The sequence below is a fragment of the Engraulis encrasicolus genome, chromosome 1, assembly GCF_034702125.1.
Source record: "Engraulis encrasicolus isolate BLACKSEA-1 chromosome 1, IST_EnEncr_1.0, whole genome shotgun sequence".
Lineage (NCBI taxonomy): Eukaryota > Metazoa > Chordata > Actinopteri > Clupeiformes > Engraulidae > Engraulis > Engraulis encrasicolus.
Genome location: NC_085857.1, coordinates 46,374,350 through 46,391,107, shown reverse-complemented (window position 1 = coordinate 46,391,107; position 16,758 = coordinate 46,374,350). Strand labels below are relative to the sequence as shown.

The 16,758-nt window shown below is 48.0% G+C and overlaps 1 protein-coding gene across 1 annotated transcript in view; it reads left to right on the top strand.

Annotated features, from left to right (window-relative positions):
- Positions 1-16,145, top strand: part of LOC134453421 (adhesion G protein-coupled receptor L1-like) — a 120,331-nt gene extending 104,186 nt beyond the window's left edge. Inside the window, exons 16-26 of the mRNA XM_063204249.1 lie at positions 429-602; positions 1,205-1,417; positions 2,278-2,498; positions 3,983-4,049; positions 4,484-4,575; positions 4,779-4,947; positions 5,463-5,618; positions 8,855-8,951; positions 9,469-9,615; positions 12,814-13,047; positions 13,934-16,145. Coding sequence (XP_063060319.1) covers positions 429-602; positions 1,205-1,417; positions 2,278-2,498; positions 3,983-4,049; positions 4,484-4,575; positions 4,779-4,947; positions 5,463-5,618; positions 8,855-8,951; positions 9,469-9,615; positions 12,814-13,047; positions 13,934-14,910 — 2,547 coding nt within the window. The 3' untranslated portion in view covers positions 14,911-16,145. The remainder of the gene's footprint in view (positions 1-428; positions 603-1,204; positions 1,418-2,277; positions 2,499-3,982; positions 4,050-4,483; positions 4,576-4,778; positions 4,948-5,462; positions 5,619-8,854; positions 8,952-9,468; positions 9,616-12,813; positions 13,048-13,933) is intronic.
- The last annotated feature ends 613 nt before the right edge of the window (positions 16,146-16,758 follow it).

The following is a 16,758-nucleotide window of genomic DNA, read 5'->3' as shown; positions in this document are numbered from 1 at the left end:
TAGCCTATATTGACCAGTAACACCAAGCACAATGTTGTGCAAGGGCACAAATGTAAGGTCTATATGAGAGCAAAATATTTTTGACTTTGATGTGAGGGGGCATTTTCATTCGTTTTTCTTCATTACACCTGTGAAGAAATGTGCCATCTGCAAGTATTCAGGGCACACACACACAAACACAAACACGTACACACACACACACACACACACACACACACACACACACACACACACACACACACACACACACACACACACACACACCACACACACACTCACACACACACACACACACACACACACACACACACACACACACACACACACACACACACACACACACACACACACACACACATACACACACACGCATGTATATGCTGTATACTCACCCTCCCTTCCTTCCCTCCCCTCCTCTCTCTTTACAGCTTGAGAACCACTTCAGCCCCAACTGCTCCTTCTGGAACTACTCGGAGCGTTCCATGACTGGCCAGTGGTCGACTCAAGGCTGCCGCCTGGTGGACACCAACAGTACTCACACCACCTGCTCCTGCAGTCACCTGACCAACTTCGCCCTGCTCATGACGCTACAGGAACGCAATGTGAGACATTCACACACACACACACACACACACACACACACACACACACACACACACACACACACACACACACACACACACACACACACACACACACACACACACACACAGGGCCGGCCAATAGATACAATTTAAAGAGGACCCAATTCTGGGCCCCTCTCTCCCTTGGCCCAGGACAACTTTCCCCTTTGTCCCCCTCACGGTAGGGACACATGCACACGAATTTGCAAACTTTGCCTTTCATTCCTATGAGAGAGGCGAAGGCAAGCGATGGCAAGCGAAAGCAAGCGAACAGGGGCGAAGCGAAGCAAAATTATTAAAGAAAGTTTAATGTTATGCAAATGAGGAGCAAATTCGCCTGCCGCGGCCCAATCAAATCAACAACATAACTGTTCCATTCCATTTGATTCGCCGCGACGACCTGATGACGGTTGGATTTCGCCTCTCTTCACTTCGCTTGCTTCGCCTCCTATGTGTCCCTACCGTCAGACAAACAGACTGACACGCGCTCGCGTACACACACACACACACACACACACACACACACATGCACAAACATATACAAATAAAACACTAAACTCTCCACTCATCTCCATCCACAGGTTCGAGGTCCAATGGAGGAGCTTCTGCTGGTGGTGGTAACCTGGGTGGGGATGGTGGTGTCCCTGGTGTGCCTGGCTCTCTGCCTGGCCACCTTCTGTCTGCTGAGGGGACTGCAGAGTGACAGGACCACCATCCACAAGAACCTCTGCCTCACGCTGCTCGTCTCCCAGCTGCTGATCCTGTTTGCACGCATGGATAAGATACAATACCCCGTGAGTGTAATGTGTGTGTGTGTGTGTGTGTGTGTGTGTGTGTGTGTGTGTGTGTGTGTGTGTGTGTGTGTGTGTGTGTGTGTGTGTGTGTGTGTGTGTGTGTGTGTGTGTGTGTGTGTGTGTGTGTGTGTGTGTGTGTGTGTGTGTGTGTGTGTGTGTGTGTGTGTATTTTCGAACTGTACGCCATTGTTCATATATGTATGTGTGTGTGTCTCCCTCCCTGTCTCTCTCCCTCCCTCCCTCCTTATCTGTCTGTCTGTCCCTATGTGACACCATGACTTTTCACTTGAGTGCACACCTTTTAGTATTGTCTAAATGTCCAACGTGGAGTGCTTGTATGTTATGTGTTTTAAATATTTTGTATGAGACCAAATCTACTGTACCTCAGGGTACTAATAAAATGCCTCTTTTCCACTGCCGGTTTTCTGGTAGGCCTACATCTTGATACAGCGTGACTCGGCCACCACTATTTGCTTTACGATTGAGCAAAAACTTGCTGACGAGTGACGCTTTGTTGAGCTGTAGGCCTACCAGAAAAATGCCAGTGGAAAAGAGGCAGTAAGACTAACGTTTCGACATGCGTCTTCATCAGAGTCCATGTCCAGAGACGCATGTCGAAACGTTTTACGTCTTACTGCACTGAAAAAATAAATAACAGAAAATAGACATCCGCGTGGCACCAGATTATTTTCCCTTTGCTTTAGATTAGATCACTTATGCCTCTTTCCTTTTTGCTTTGCACTGATTATTGAGTCCTGCTCTGGTTGCACCGGATTGTCAGTTTAGAAGCGCGGAGTGCGAATCCCCTTTGTTTTTACATGATCTAATCGAAAGTCTGTGTGTGTTTCTTTCCGTCCCAGGTCCTGTGCCCCGTGCTGGCCGGCATGCTCCACTTCTTCCTCTTGGCCGTGTTCTGCTGGCTGTGTGCGGAGGCCGTGCAGCTCTACCTGCTCCTGGTGGAGGTCTTCCAGAGCGACGTGTCCCGCAGGAAGTACTACTACCTCTGCAGCTACGGCCTGCCAGCCATCATCGTGGCCATCTCCGCAGCCATAGACTACCGAAGCTACGGATACAAGAAAGCGTGAGTTTTTGGGGAGGGCTGTGTGTGTGTGGTTGGGGGTTGGGGGATATGTGTGCGCGTGTGTGTGTGTGTGTGCGCGTGCGTGTGTGTGTGTGTTTGAATGTGGGGAAGTACTACTACCTCTGCAGCTACGGCCTACCAGCCATCATCGTGGCCATCTCCGCAGCCATAGACTACCGAAGCTACGGATACAAGAAAGCGTGAGTTTTTGGGGAGGGCTGTGTGTGGGGAGGTGTAGTGAAGGGGAGTAGAGTTGCCCAGCTGGGACTCGAACCCAGACCTTCTGGAGTAGTAAACTGGGGCTCTGACCGCTACACCAAAGAGCCAGGCTCCTTGGCATGTTAGTCAGAACACACCCACAACCCTAGTGATGGTCACTCCATCACACTGCCTTCCCCTTCGGGAAGCGCACCCTTGCGCTTCACACACTCATGGTGTCCCTCACGCAACTGCCCATCATGCTTCTCCCATCCAGTGTGCCCCATCATCAATGCTTCACCTATCACTGAGGTCCCTCACACGGGGGTCACCAATCCTGGGGGTCCCTCACATGGAATTACGGCTCACACACAATGGGTACGCTTCCGATGGCCTCACGGTACCATCCCACTTCTGACACCATTTGTAGCGAAGGGGAGTAGAGTTGCCCAGCTGGGACTCGAACCCAGACCTTCTGGAGTAGTAAACTGGGGCTCTGACCGCTACACCAAAGAGCCAGGCTCGTTGGCATGTTCGTCAGAACACACCCACAACCCTAGTGATGGTCACTCCATCACACTGGAGGGGTTTGTGTGTGCAGAGGCGATTCTAGGGTCAAGTGGGGGCGTGGGGCCCCAAGCGAAAATGCAAAATAATGAACATTTGAACCAAAATCACCACTACTGTCAAAGTGTAGGCTGTTATCCACTATCTAGGGGCTTGGGGGCCCCAAGCGGCTGCCTGCCTTGCCTGGTGGCAAGATGCTCCTCTGTGTGTGTGTGAAGTGTGTGTGAAATGTGTGTGAATGTGGGGAAGCACTACTACCTCTGCAGCTACGGCCTACCAGCTATCATGGCTTTCATCGTAGCGATAGACTATAGAAGCTACAGGATCATCGTGGCCATCTCCGCAGCCATAGACTACCGAAGCTACGGATACAAGAAGGCGTGAGAGTGTGGGGAGGGGTGTGTTTGTGTGTGTGTCGACCACATGGTCGAAAGTTTGTTTTTTCATGAAATGCTAGAAAATGATTTCCGATTCCATCAACTTTACCTGAAGAAGGTCGGATGACCAAAACGTTGTATTAAAGTTTGTTGGTGGAAACTGACAACCCCGCTGGGATAACATCCTACGCACCTGCCCAACTACAGAGGTGTGCAAAAGCGTCTTTATTGAACCGATTCCATCAACTAAAACTTAAATCAGCCATACTCCTAAACCTTGACAGACAATGCACCTGAAGATTCAGCCTGAACTAACATGCTAATATCTCTCTTTTCCGTCAGCTGTTGGTTGCGCCAGGACAACTATTTCATCTGGACCTTCATTGGACCAGTCTCCCTCATCATCTTGGTAAGAAGTGTGCGTGCGTGCGTTTGTGTGCGTGCGTGCGTGCGTGCGTGCGTGCGTGCGCGCGCGCGCGCGTACGCGCGTGCGTGCGTGCGTGCGTGTGTGTGTGTGTGTGTGTGCGTGGCTGTGTGCGTGCGTGTGTGTGTTCATGCCTTTGTGCGTGCCTGTGTCCCTGTGTGCCTGCGTGTGTGCCTGTGTGCATGCCTTATGGCATTACTAGTTTGACTGTTTGTTGTGTTGCTGGTGTTCGTGTGTGTGTGTGTGTGTGTGTGTAGTATATGTGCGCGTGTGTAGTGTGTGTGTGTGTGTGTGTGTGTGTGTGTGTGTGTGTGTGTGTGTGTGTGTGTGTGTGTGTGTGTGTGTGTAGTATGTGTGCGCGCGTGTGTGTGTGTTTGCTGCAGTGTATAGTAAAGTGTTACCTCTGTCTTGCTCTGCAGTTCAACCTGGTGGTCCTGATGGTGACCCTGCACAGGATGACCCGACACTCCACCGTACTCAAGCCGGACTCCAACCGCTTCGACAACATCAAGTGAGATCTCACACACACTGGACACACACACACACACACACACACACACACACACACACACACACACACACACACACACACACACACACACACACACACACACGGACCTACACGGACCCACACACTTTTGTGTTTGGTCCTCATCTTGACTAATCCCCCCCCCTCTATCTCTCCCTCCCTCCCTCCTCCCCCCATATCTCCAGGTGTTGGACGGTGAGCTCTCTGATCCTGCTGATACTGGTCTCCCTGACGTGGGCGTTCGGGCTGCTCTTCCTGACGCAGCACAGCGTGGTGATGGCCTACCTCTTCACCTCCTTCAACGCCCTGCACGGACTCTTCATCTTCATCTTCCACTGCGCACTGCAGAAGAAGGTGAGCGGTAGAGACGGAGAGATACATAGAGGGAGAGAGAGAGAGAGATAGAGAAAGAAAGAGTAGCACGGTGATGGGAAGCCTATTCATATTCATCTTTGACTCCAACCTTTAAAAGAATGTGCAAGAGAGAAAGAAGAGAGAGAGAGAGAGAAGAGAGAGAGAGAGAGAGAGAGAGAGAGAGAGAGAGAGAGAGAGAGAGAGAGAGAGAGAGAGAGAGAGGGTAAAGAGAAAACTGTGTGGTCATGGCCTCGATAGATAGATAGATAGATAGATAGATAGACAGATAGACAGACAGACAGATAGATAGATAGATAGATAGATAGATAGATAGATAGATAGATAGATAGATAGATAGATAGATAGATAGATAGATAGATAGATAGATATTGACTGTGTGTGTGTGTGTGTGTGTGTGTGTGTGTGTGTGTGTGTGTGTGTGTGTGTGTGTGTGTGTGTGTGTGTGTGTGTGTGTGTGTGTGTGTGTGTGTGTGTGTGTGTGTGTGTGTTATTAGGTCCATAAGGAGTATAGCAAGTGTCTTCGCCACTCCCCCTGTTGCGGCCACTCCTCAAGCTCCGCCCCTCACGGCTCCCTTAAGAGCACCGCCCACCGCGGCAACAACCGTTACTATGGCGGCAGCCAGTCACGTCACGCCCCTGCGCACAGACAGGTAAGTCCACCAATAGAGTTCCTAAGTGAGTGATGACGAGTTGTATGTGCGGATTAGCATTTTATCGGAAATCCAGTTTCCAGGAATATATGTTTTAACATTGGGCTAACAAAAATATAAGACAAACGTTAACAGCCGTCATTCGCCTATCCCCGCATCCTTTCCTTGGTAACAAATGGAGCAGCACAACAACACGTGTGTATTTATCAACCTAAACATAATGATAATAAAGTAATGTTGCTATACCTTGGCTACTCGTGAATTTTTGATGAGCAAACTTCTCCTCGATGGTAAGTTTTGAAAGTATACTACTAAACCAAGGCGATTGGAGTAATTGCAGTTACAGTATGGCACTATTTACGTTTTATCAAAAGAGTGTTACCAGGAGTGAAAAACAACCTGTATCAGAGCTTAGTTAGAAGTATTTCCTAAGTCTCGTACTAGGAACTGGTTTGTGGCGGTTTGCCGTGTGTTACCATGGACAAGGCTCATGAAATCTCCCTCCTGTAGAGTGCCAGTTTTTCGGGTTTAGCATGTTGATAGCAACGTTGTGTTTATGTTGGCGTTTGACACAAAAATGATCAATCATGTCATCCCTACAGACTATTTGTGATACCCTTGTCAGTTTGCGGAGATTTGCTAATCGCGTGTTTGCACACGCCTTATTTGAGACTGGTCCCCATTCCCCACGGTTGTCGCTGGGAACTGGAAAATCCTTAAATGCTAACAAGAAATACTACAGTCTGCTACATGTTTCCGGGTGACTTAGGAGCTCTATATCAAGACACACATAGTGCATTCCAATATGCAACCTTCCGTCCTCCACTTGCACTTGCGGCCTCAAGTTTTGCTGATGCCCCGCCTCTGTGGAGAAAACAATTTAGTTTCCCCGCTGTCAGTCTAGCCACAACAACTTTTGGGGTACTATTCATCATTCACCACCCATTTAGCGAATGAGAAAATGACTTTACAATTGAGCTGTTGCGCGTTATTGAAATACAGTATAATGCTGTTGTCAGTGATGTCATCATGACGTATTACTCCCTGGTATGAGGCCACAAGCACTAGTGGAGGGCGCAAGGTATTAGGAACAGACATGCAGACATGGTCACATCCCATTATCAGTGGTGCCCAGGTAACAGTCATAATACATACACATGTCCCTATGGGTCAGGGCGGCACAACCACAACCACACTATTGTATGGATTTTTGTTTGTTGGTTTGTTTTAGTGGACTATCTACGAAGCATATTCATTGTATATCAACCACCAATTATGAATTAATTTATTGGCATTAAATGGCGTTACTCCACCTGACATCTGAGACCAAAAAAACATCTTTCACCCATATACAAAAAACTATCATTGGCACACAGAAACCAAACATGACACAAGACACATACATTTGACCAGTGGTTCTCAACCTTTTTTGAAGAAACGCCCCCTTGGCCTCATCATAAGCCTCCCAACGCCCCCCTGACCTCATCATAAGCCTGACAACGCCCCCTTTGTACCAACAAATGAAATGGACTAATGGCCTCCAATGGCAAGAAAGCACCGCTCCCTCTCAGCTTTATCCTTCTCAACGCCCCCCTAGAGCTCTCCAATGCCCCCTTGGGGGTTGTACTGCCCCCGTTGAGAAACACTACATTTGACAAACACTTTCACCGGTGCTCAGTTAGCAGTCACACTATACATAAACAGTGTCATGGGGAAAAGTAAACAAACAAGATGCATAGGTACATAAACAAAACACAATGTTTACAAACACTGTCATTGGTGCGAGTTAACAAATATGTTGACCTACCTGTCACTGTTCCAGGCGTGTTCATGTACTGTCATGGTTCCAATGACACATGCGTACATGACACGCATACAGTACACACGGAGACAGTCAATCACATGCAAACACTGACATTGGTGCACAGTAAAGGCACATTTTGACCTACCTGTCACTGTTTGAGCACATAACAAGCACACTCATGTCATTGTCCTATCACACACATGACAAGCATATACGCACGGACAGACAGACAGACAGTCACGCACAAACATTTTCATTGATGCACAGTAAACATGCATGAAATACATACACACACAGGCAGACACACACAAACATTGTGCACAGTACACACGCATGCACAAACAGGCGCACAAACATGTGCACACACCCTTCCACTGTTGGCCAGTTAATAGTCCTGACATCACATAATACAAACCGTGTCATGGGTTCAAAGTAACGACATGTGGCATATACATAAACACACGTGACACATACAGTACACAAACACTTCCAATGCTGCTCAGTTAGCAGTCACAGTCCACTACACATAGGTAGCCTGCATATCCAAACAGTTTCATGCTGTCAAAGTAAACAGACATGACACATACATAGACAGCACACATGCAAACACTTCAGCAGGTACCATGTTAACCACTGCCATTGATGCAGAGAAAACATACGTGTACGTGCATGACATAAACATGGACACAAATACAAACCGTTTGACTGGTGGCGTGTTTACTGACATGATGCATGTATGAACACGCACCACCTTTACGCACATGACATATACACAAACACAGACCTGTTTACAAATACTGTCAATGGCACACACAATGAGCCTGTCACTGTTCCAGCAGCCAGGGAAGCCAGCGGGGGGAACAAAGGGGCCAGTTGTCCCGGGCCCAGGGAGAGAGCAGGCAGCAGAATTGGGTCCTCATTACATTGTATCTATTGGACTTCAGGGCTCTTTCAGATGAGTTTGTCCTAGGCCCAGCCAAAGCTGTCAGCCGCCCTGACAGCTACACACAACGACTTTCACTGGTGTGTAGCAAACATGCACTTACGAACATGTTTCAAACACATACACAAACGTAAACAAAGAGTAGTGTTTACAAACACTGTCATTGTCACACATGTTGACCTAGTTTGTCACTTTTCCAGCAGCAAGTGAAAGGTGATCAAATCTGTTCACTAAAAGTAAGTGTTGCTGTCGTAACCATGTGAACGGAAACCCTGAGGGTGTGTGTGTGTGTGTGTGCGTGTGTGTGCACGGTGCGTGTTTGTGTACATAGTCGTGTCTGGCGTATGTGGACTGACACCACTTTCTATCTCTCCATTGTGTGTGTGTGTGTGTGTGTGTGTGTGTGTGTGTGTGTGTGTGTGTGTGTGTGTGTGTGTGTGTGTGTGTGTGTGTGTGTGTGTGTGTGTGTGTGTGTGTGTGTGTGTGCAGAGTCGTATCCGGCGGATGTGGAATGACACGGTGAGGAGGCAGACTGAGTCTTCCTTCATGGCTGCCGACATGAACAACACCCCGACACTCAACAGAGGTGAGCGCTCTCTCTCTCTCTCTCTCTCTCTCTCTCTCTCTCTCTCTCTCTCTCTCTCTCTCTCTCTCTCTCTCTCTCTCTCTCTCTCTCTCTCTCTCTCTCTCTCTCTCTCTCTCTCTCTCTCTCTCTCTCTCTCTCTCTCCTCCCTTTCTCTCATTCTCATTTTTTGTGTCTGTCACTGTTCTCACCCTCGCCAGTTTGCAAGGATTTTCTCCCATTTGATGCCTGTGTTCAAACATTTATCCGATATAATTTTCCTTTGTAAAATATCACAACTCAGCTGCTCACAAGCTGTGACACACAATAGGATGTTCTGCACATGTGCTGTAGAATCAACCATTGCTATGGCGCTGCAATCGAATCGTTCGACTCATGCATGACAATGCATTCTGCGTAGAACTTTTTCATATGCTCTGCGTCAATCTACTTTTTCTGTCATTTATGTGCCATCACGAACGGAGGGTACATTTCACTTGTCTTGAACACGGTCGTCCCTGGCTTTCTTTTTCCCTCTCAGGCACTATGGGCAATCACCTCCTGACCAATCCCGTGCTTCAGACCCGCTCTGGTACCTCCCCTTACAACACGCTATTGGCTGAGACCTTCAACCCTCCCTCCCCTGCCGTCTTCAACCCGCCCTCACCGGCCGTCTTCAACTCCACAGGTTTGTCTGTCCTCAGTGTCTGCTGATTGGTCGCTCTGCCTGTCTGTCTGTCTGTCAGCTGCCATGCAACCACATGTCTGTGTCTTTTAGGGGAAAAAACCTGAATCTGCTTTTGGAAACCTACACAACTGTACATTTGTAGTCACAAATTGCCTCAATGTACTTTTGGATTGGATTTTGATTGACAGGGGGCCCTTTCAGCGGACTTTGTCCCTGGAAATGTGTTCTGGGCTGCAAATGTTATGATATTTGGCTCTTTGTTTTAGAAATATAATTTGGCATTATTCGAATAAACCGGTGTCTATACTGTTTTGTTATGTCCTGTGTTTCTATGTTTAACTGTTATTGTTTGTATATTTTTTCTTCTCCTCTACCTGTCTCTGTCTTTTTATTTCTCCCATGTCTACCTGTTACTGTCTGTTTCTTTCCATTTCTCTCTCTCTCTCTCTCTCTCTCTCTCTCTCTCTCTCTCTCTCTCTCTCTCTCTCTCTCTCTCTCTCTCTCTCTCTCTCTCTCTCTCTCTCTCTCTCTCTTCCTCTTCCTCTCGCTGGCTCTCCCCTCCCCTACTCTCTCTCTCTCTCTCTCTCTCTCTCTCTCTTCCTCTCGCTTGCTCTCCCCTCTCCTCCCCTCCCCTCTCTCTCTCTCTCTCTCTCTCTCTCTCTCTCTTCCTCTCGCTTGCTCTCCCCTCTCCTCCCCTCCCCTCTCTCTCTCTCTCTCTCTCTCTCTCTCTCTCTCTCTCTCTCTCTCTCTCTCTCTCTCTCTCTCTCTCTCTCTTCGTCCCTGATCTGCTGATGGTGAACAGGAACGTACAGAGACTCAAGTATGACCCTCAACCCCCTCTCCACTCACACCACTCCATCTTTACATCCCCCCATCCCTGTTCTGATCCATCCATCCATCCATCTATCCATCCATCCATCCATCCATCCATGTGGTCTTTGATCCCTCTATTCATATTGTGTACCACTCTATCATTCCGTTGTGTCCGTCTTTTTTGTGTTCCTCAATATCGTTTTCCACACATCCTTCCTGTTGATTTCCGTTTTTTTTAAAATACATTCCGTCGTCTTCCATTCCTCTACCTACAGTAGGTATACCAGAGATTCTTTAAGTATCTCTACTCTCTCTGGGTATACTCTGTTCTGTTTCTACATTGTGTTGTCTTCCATTCATGTTGTGTTCTCTACTTCCATTGTGTTGTGTTGAATCTCCATATTGTTGTGTTATCCTTCCTGCTTTGCCACATTTGTCTTGTGTTGTGTTTTACCCTGTTGAACTTCATGTAATCCGGAGGGTGTCCAGTGTATGTGAGTGTGATTGTGGTTTGTGTCTTCATTGACAGGGTGTTCTCAGACATTTGTTATACCCCTCATGTTGTGTTTTACATTACGAACCAGCCACTGTATTCCATGCTTTACCCTCGTACGTCATGTAATTCATACGGTCTGACTGTAGTTTGTGTCCATTGACAATGTTCTCAGGCTATATCCTCATGTCGGGGTTTACATGGACCGTACCCATATAATCCACATTTTGAATTGGTGAACCGGACCCCTAAACTCTGCGTTGGTCCCCAAACACCTGACCTATGGATGTGGGTTGACATGGTGTTCTCAGGCCTATGCTATATCTTCCTGTTGCGTTTTACCCTGTTGAATCAGCGCCTCTCACAGTGTTGCTAGATTGGGCTGTTTCCCGCCCAATTGGGCTGCTTAGGATGACCGTGTGCAGGTAAATATGGCATTTAGCAGAAAAAAAACCTGCCCAATAAGCCATAGAAATCAATAGAATTGGGCAGGATTTTGTGCTTCATCAGCCTCATCTGGCAACCCTGCCCTCGCATCTCATGATCTACAGTATCGCATCTATTCCGAATGTGACTGTGATTCGTGTTTCCATTGACATGATGTTCTCAGTTCTCATGTTTTGTTTTACCTTGGAGAACCAGCCCCCCTGTTATCTATCTTTTACCCTCGCAAAACAGCCCATCATACTGTACATCATGTTTAGGGCTGGGTAAAATAATCGATTCAATCGATAATCGATCAATATCATTTAAAATTCACATAATCGATTCACAGGGCACAAAATCGATTTTTTTGCTCTTTTTCTTTTTGTTTTTTTTGTTTCATTTTGGTCGATGGAAAATACCCAGTAGGTATTAGTCAATTAGGCCTAGGCCTACTTATTACAAAATAGCAATCTGTTAACACTGTCAAGCCACAGCCCTTTGACATTTTTATATAAAAATAGGCAACAGCATCTTTTGGGGGAAATCCTTGCACCAAAAAGGGAACGGATTGAATCGATTCGGAGTGAATCGAATTGAATCGAATCGAATCGTGATTAATCGATTCAAAGCCCTAAGAATCGAAATCGAATCGATACAGGAACACGGCTGCAATACCCAGCCCTAGTCATGTTATTCCTTCCACTTTGTGTGTGTCCGTGTGATATGCCTCAAAAGCACACCACCACATACTGTATTATTATGTTCTCATGGTGTGACTTGAGAATATGGTCGGTTGCTTGTGGAGTATGTGCATGTATGTATGTATGCGCATGTGCACGCGTGCGCGCATGTTTGGACAGTGTGTGTGTGTGTGTGTGTGTGTGTGTGTGTGTGTGTGTGTGTGTGTGTGTGTGTGTGTGTGTGTGTGTGTGTGTGTGTGTGTGTGTGTGTGTGTGTGTGTGTGTGTGTGTGTGTGTGCGTGCGTGTGTGAGATCAAATCTGTTTTGAAGAATAATTCTTACTAGTATTAATATGTGCAATGACAGAGTGGAAGAGAGAGAGAGATAGAGAGATGGTACATGATGCTTTTTATATGGACATGTTTGTATACCTGCGTACATGTTCGTGCACGCACGTGTGAGTGTGTGTGTGTGTGTGTGTGCGTGTGAGTGTATGAGAGAGAGAGAGAGTTTGTCTGCACATGTGAGTGAGAAATATTGCCTGTGATGTATGTGTATTGATGTATTCTATTCTGTGTGTTTGAGTGTGTGTTCATGTGTGTGTGCGTGTGCGTGTGCGTGTGCGTGTCTGTGTGTGTGTGTGTGCACGGCTGTTTCTGTGTGTGTGTGTGTGTGTGTGTGTGTGTGTGTGTGTGTGTGTGTGTGTGTGTGTGTGTGTGTGTGTGTGTGTGTGTGTGTGTGTGTGTGTGTGTGTGTGTGTGTGTCATTCTGCGTCTGGACCACCAGAGGGCACCCTGTCACGCAGCCGTGAGTCCTGCGGCCTGGAGGGCGTGCGCCTGAACGGCAACTACAACAACAGCTATTCGCTGCACGGCGTGGGTGGCGGCAGCAGCGACCTATTGGGAGCCGGCTCTGTCCAAGGGGGCGGGCCTAGTGATCACTGCTCCACCCTGCTGACACCCAGAGGAGGAGCAGGAGCAGGAGGAGGAGGAGGAGTGGACCATAGCAGGGGAGAGAGTGGTATGTTAAAACACAAAGACACACAGGCATGTACACACCACACACACATACATACACACACAGGCACACACACACACAAGGAGGAGGAGGAGTGGACCTTAGCAGGCGAGAGAGTGGTACGTTAAAACACACAGACACACAGGCATGTACATACCACACACAACAACAAGTTTACAGTCCACAAAAATGTGGAAATCAATGTCGGCCAAAATGCTTATAAAAGTAGGCATCTGACTAAAATGTTGATGTTGCACACAGTGTTTTCATTTATCATGCATCATTGTAGTAGCCTAAGCGAAGCCCAGTTGCAGTCCACACAGAAATGCACTTCACACCGTTTCATGGAACTTTGCGCGCTGGCGCTGTCAGCTCGTCATTGCATAGCAACCATACAATCAATTTGGAACTACTTTGCTTAGCGGAGCAGGTAAACAAAGTATGATGAAGGTAACTAATAAACATGAATTCGAACATTTATTCTGGTATTTGGTTGGTAATTGAACTATTGTATAAAAGCAATATAACCCTCGTGGTCGGGATGATGTGCACTGACATCCTCCCTGGTGTGATTGCCGACGGCACTCAGCCTTCGGCTTCGTGCCTATGGCCGAACCACACCAGGGAGGATGTCAGTGCACATCATCCCTCCCACTCGGGTCATATTGCTTAAGTACGTTGTACTACGCCCTGAATAAGTACAGTATGTAGTTACACTCTGACGCCCCCAGCAGTGGAGTAGGAGGTAGGTCACACAAACACACACACACACACACACACACACACACACACACACACACACACACACACACACACACACACACACACACACACACACACACACACACCTGATGATTTATATTTTTGCATTGTATATTTCCTATAACAGGAGGAGGGATGAGGCGCAACCTGTCGGACGCGGCCGCCCTGGAGAAGATGATCATCTCCGAGCTGGTGCACAGCAACCTGCGGCCCTCCACCGATCGCTACGCCACAGATCGCTATGCCTCCGATCGCTACGGCACCGACCGCTACGGCACCACCCACACCGGCGGCGTGGGAGTAGGAGTAGGAGTGGGAGGTTCTTCAGGAGGAGGAGGAGGTGCGGAGATGGAGGGAGCGGTGCGACACCACCACAGCCAGGACTTCCTGTCCACCTCCACCTCCAGCACGCCCAGCACCAGCACCAGCCAACGGGAGCCCCCGCAGCGGCCTTTGCCCCGCCCTCCACCGCCGCCGCCGACCAATGACGAGGAGGAGCTGCTCTACAAGGCCCTGGAGAAGTCCGGTGGAGGCGGTACGGGCACCGGCACCAGGCCACGCCTCCCGGACAACAAGCCCCGCCTGTTTCTGGATCAGCAGCAGCTTCAGAATCAACAGCCGCCGCCGCCGCAGCACACCCTCACCCAGTCGGTGTTCTACCAGAGCGAGGAGGATTCCGAGAGCCTGTCGGCCGAGCTGACAGAGAGCGTGGGCGGCGGAGGAGGAGGCGGGAGCCGGGATCGAGACTCCTCCTACCCCGACAGCAGCCCCGAGGGCTTGGTGGAGGTCGTCGGCATGGGCATAGGCTCCAGGGGCGGGGTCAACACGATGACAGGGGGCGTGTCTGGTGGTCTGAGTGGGAGTGGCTTGCCGCCTGACGAGCTGTATTTCAGCAGCACCACGGGAAGGCCGGCCCACATCTCCGCCTTCTACCAACCGCCAGGGGCGTCGGCGTCAGTTACCGGGGCGACAGCGCCGCGAGGTGGCGGAAGCAGCAGAGCCGCCAATCAGGACGGCAGCAGCACCTCCAATCAGGCGCTAGAGCCCGCCCATCACCACGGCAACGAGAATGACGGACAGATGCAGCTGGTGACGAGCCTGTGACTAGGGCGCTGGTGACCTGGACACGGAGACTGGGGAGGAGAGCGCCACCATAGACATAATGACATGGAGTGATATACTATACTCTACATATAATATCTATGGCAGTGGTGGACAGCCTGGATTTATTAGTCTACAATCCAGTGCCGTATTTTCCAAGTCACCTGGTACTATACTATCAATCACATTGTTGAATTGGAAAGGTCATTTGGAACATGTGGCACTGGATTGTAACTACGGAATACAGATCGCCCATCACTTATATGAAGAGTTCTTTCCCAAAACATTATGTTCATTTTTTGTTATTGTGCTTCTCAGTCAATACCAGTAAAATCACTTTGTTTTAATTCAACAAGGGCAATTGCACCAATCCACTTCCAAATATCCCAATATACTACCTTCAAGTCGAATAGTATAAAAAAAACAACTGACAATCGCTTTTACCTTAAAAGGCATTTTTAGTGTTTTGGAAAAGAGCTCTTCATATGTAATAGTATAGTATAATATACTGTATTTATTTACGTCTATGAACGCCATGCCACTGCACCTACGGCTATGCTAGAACCATGAAGATGAATAGATCATGATGATGATGATGATGATGATGACACCAAAGTTCCTGTCACAAATGTTCACTCGTTGACATTTTAACTCACTATGTAGGTTGCAGGGTGCATTGTTTTATGACCCTAACATACAGCAGTTTGTGAGATATTTGATGAACGAGAGATCATTTGGGACATGGCCAATTAATTTATTAGCATCTTCATAGTTCTAACTCAGAAGAGAATGACCATGACAATGACAACACACAATGTTGATGATGATGATGATGATGATGATGATGATGATGACGATGGCATTGATAATGGTAATGATGATGATAAGTATGATGATGATGATGTCGTTAGTCTATAAACTAACTGAGTCTGTTGAGTCTGTTGAGTCACTGTTATGGTCATTCCTCTCATAATGGCGTAGGCAAGGCAACTTTGGCTGACTGCGTCCTATCATTGTCATAGCGAGTCACCGCCCCCCCCACACCCCACCTTACCTCTCCTCCTAGGGCTGGTACCCCAATCACCCGAGACGAGAGGATGAGGATGATGGTTTAGGGATGACAATGATGAAGATGCTGGTGCCGTATTGCCATGGCGCTCTCCTCCCTGCCTCTATCTCCCGGTCGCCGACACTCCCACCCAGCTCATTCCACTGCCCATCATCATCACCCAAACATTACACACTCATACAAAACACACTTACACACACACACTCACATTTGCATTCGCATTTCTGCATTCATTCACATTTGTTCACAAGCATCCATCAGTCATACAAAGACACACACAAGTAGTGCACTGTATCTCTCTCTCTCTCTCTCTCTCTCTCTCTTTCTCACACACACACACACACACACACACACACACACACACACACACACACACACACACACACACACACACACACACACACACACACACACACACACACACACACATTCATCTTTCCTGTTGGTAGGGTTAAGAACTACCATTTACTGCTAATGCTTTACTACTATTTATTGTTTCGTTTTGTTGGGGCTTAATTCTCCAGCGTGTCCCGGTACATTCAGTTCTCTGCCAAATTGAGCCATTTGTTCCAATAGAGGTTGCCAAGACACTTGACCAAACGGGCCGGCAACGCCTTTTGCCCCCATCTTGGGCAAATCAAATTCTAGCGCTTGTTAGATAGTGTAGTCCACCAATCCTACTCGTGTAAACAAGAAAAAACAGACCTGGGCACATAGCCACACATGTATGTAGACAGTGAACATTAGAGGGTAGCCAGTAGTCATTGGACAACAGACAACGA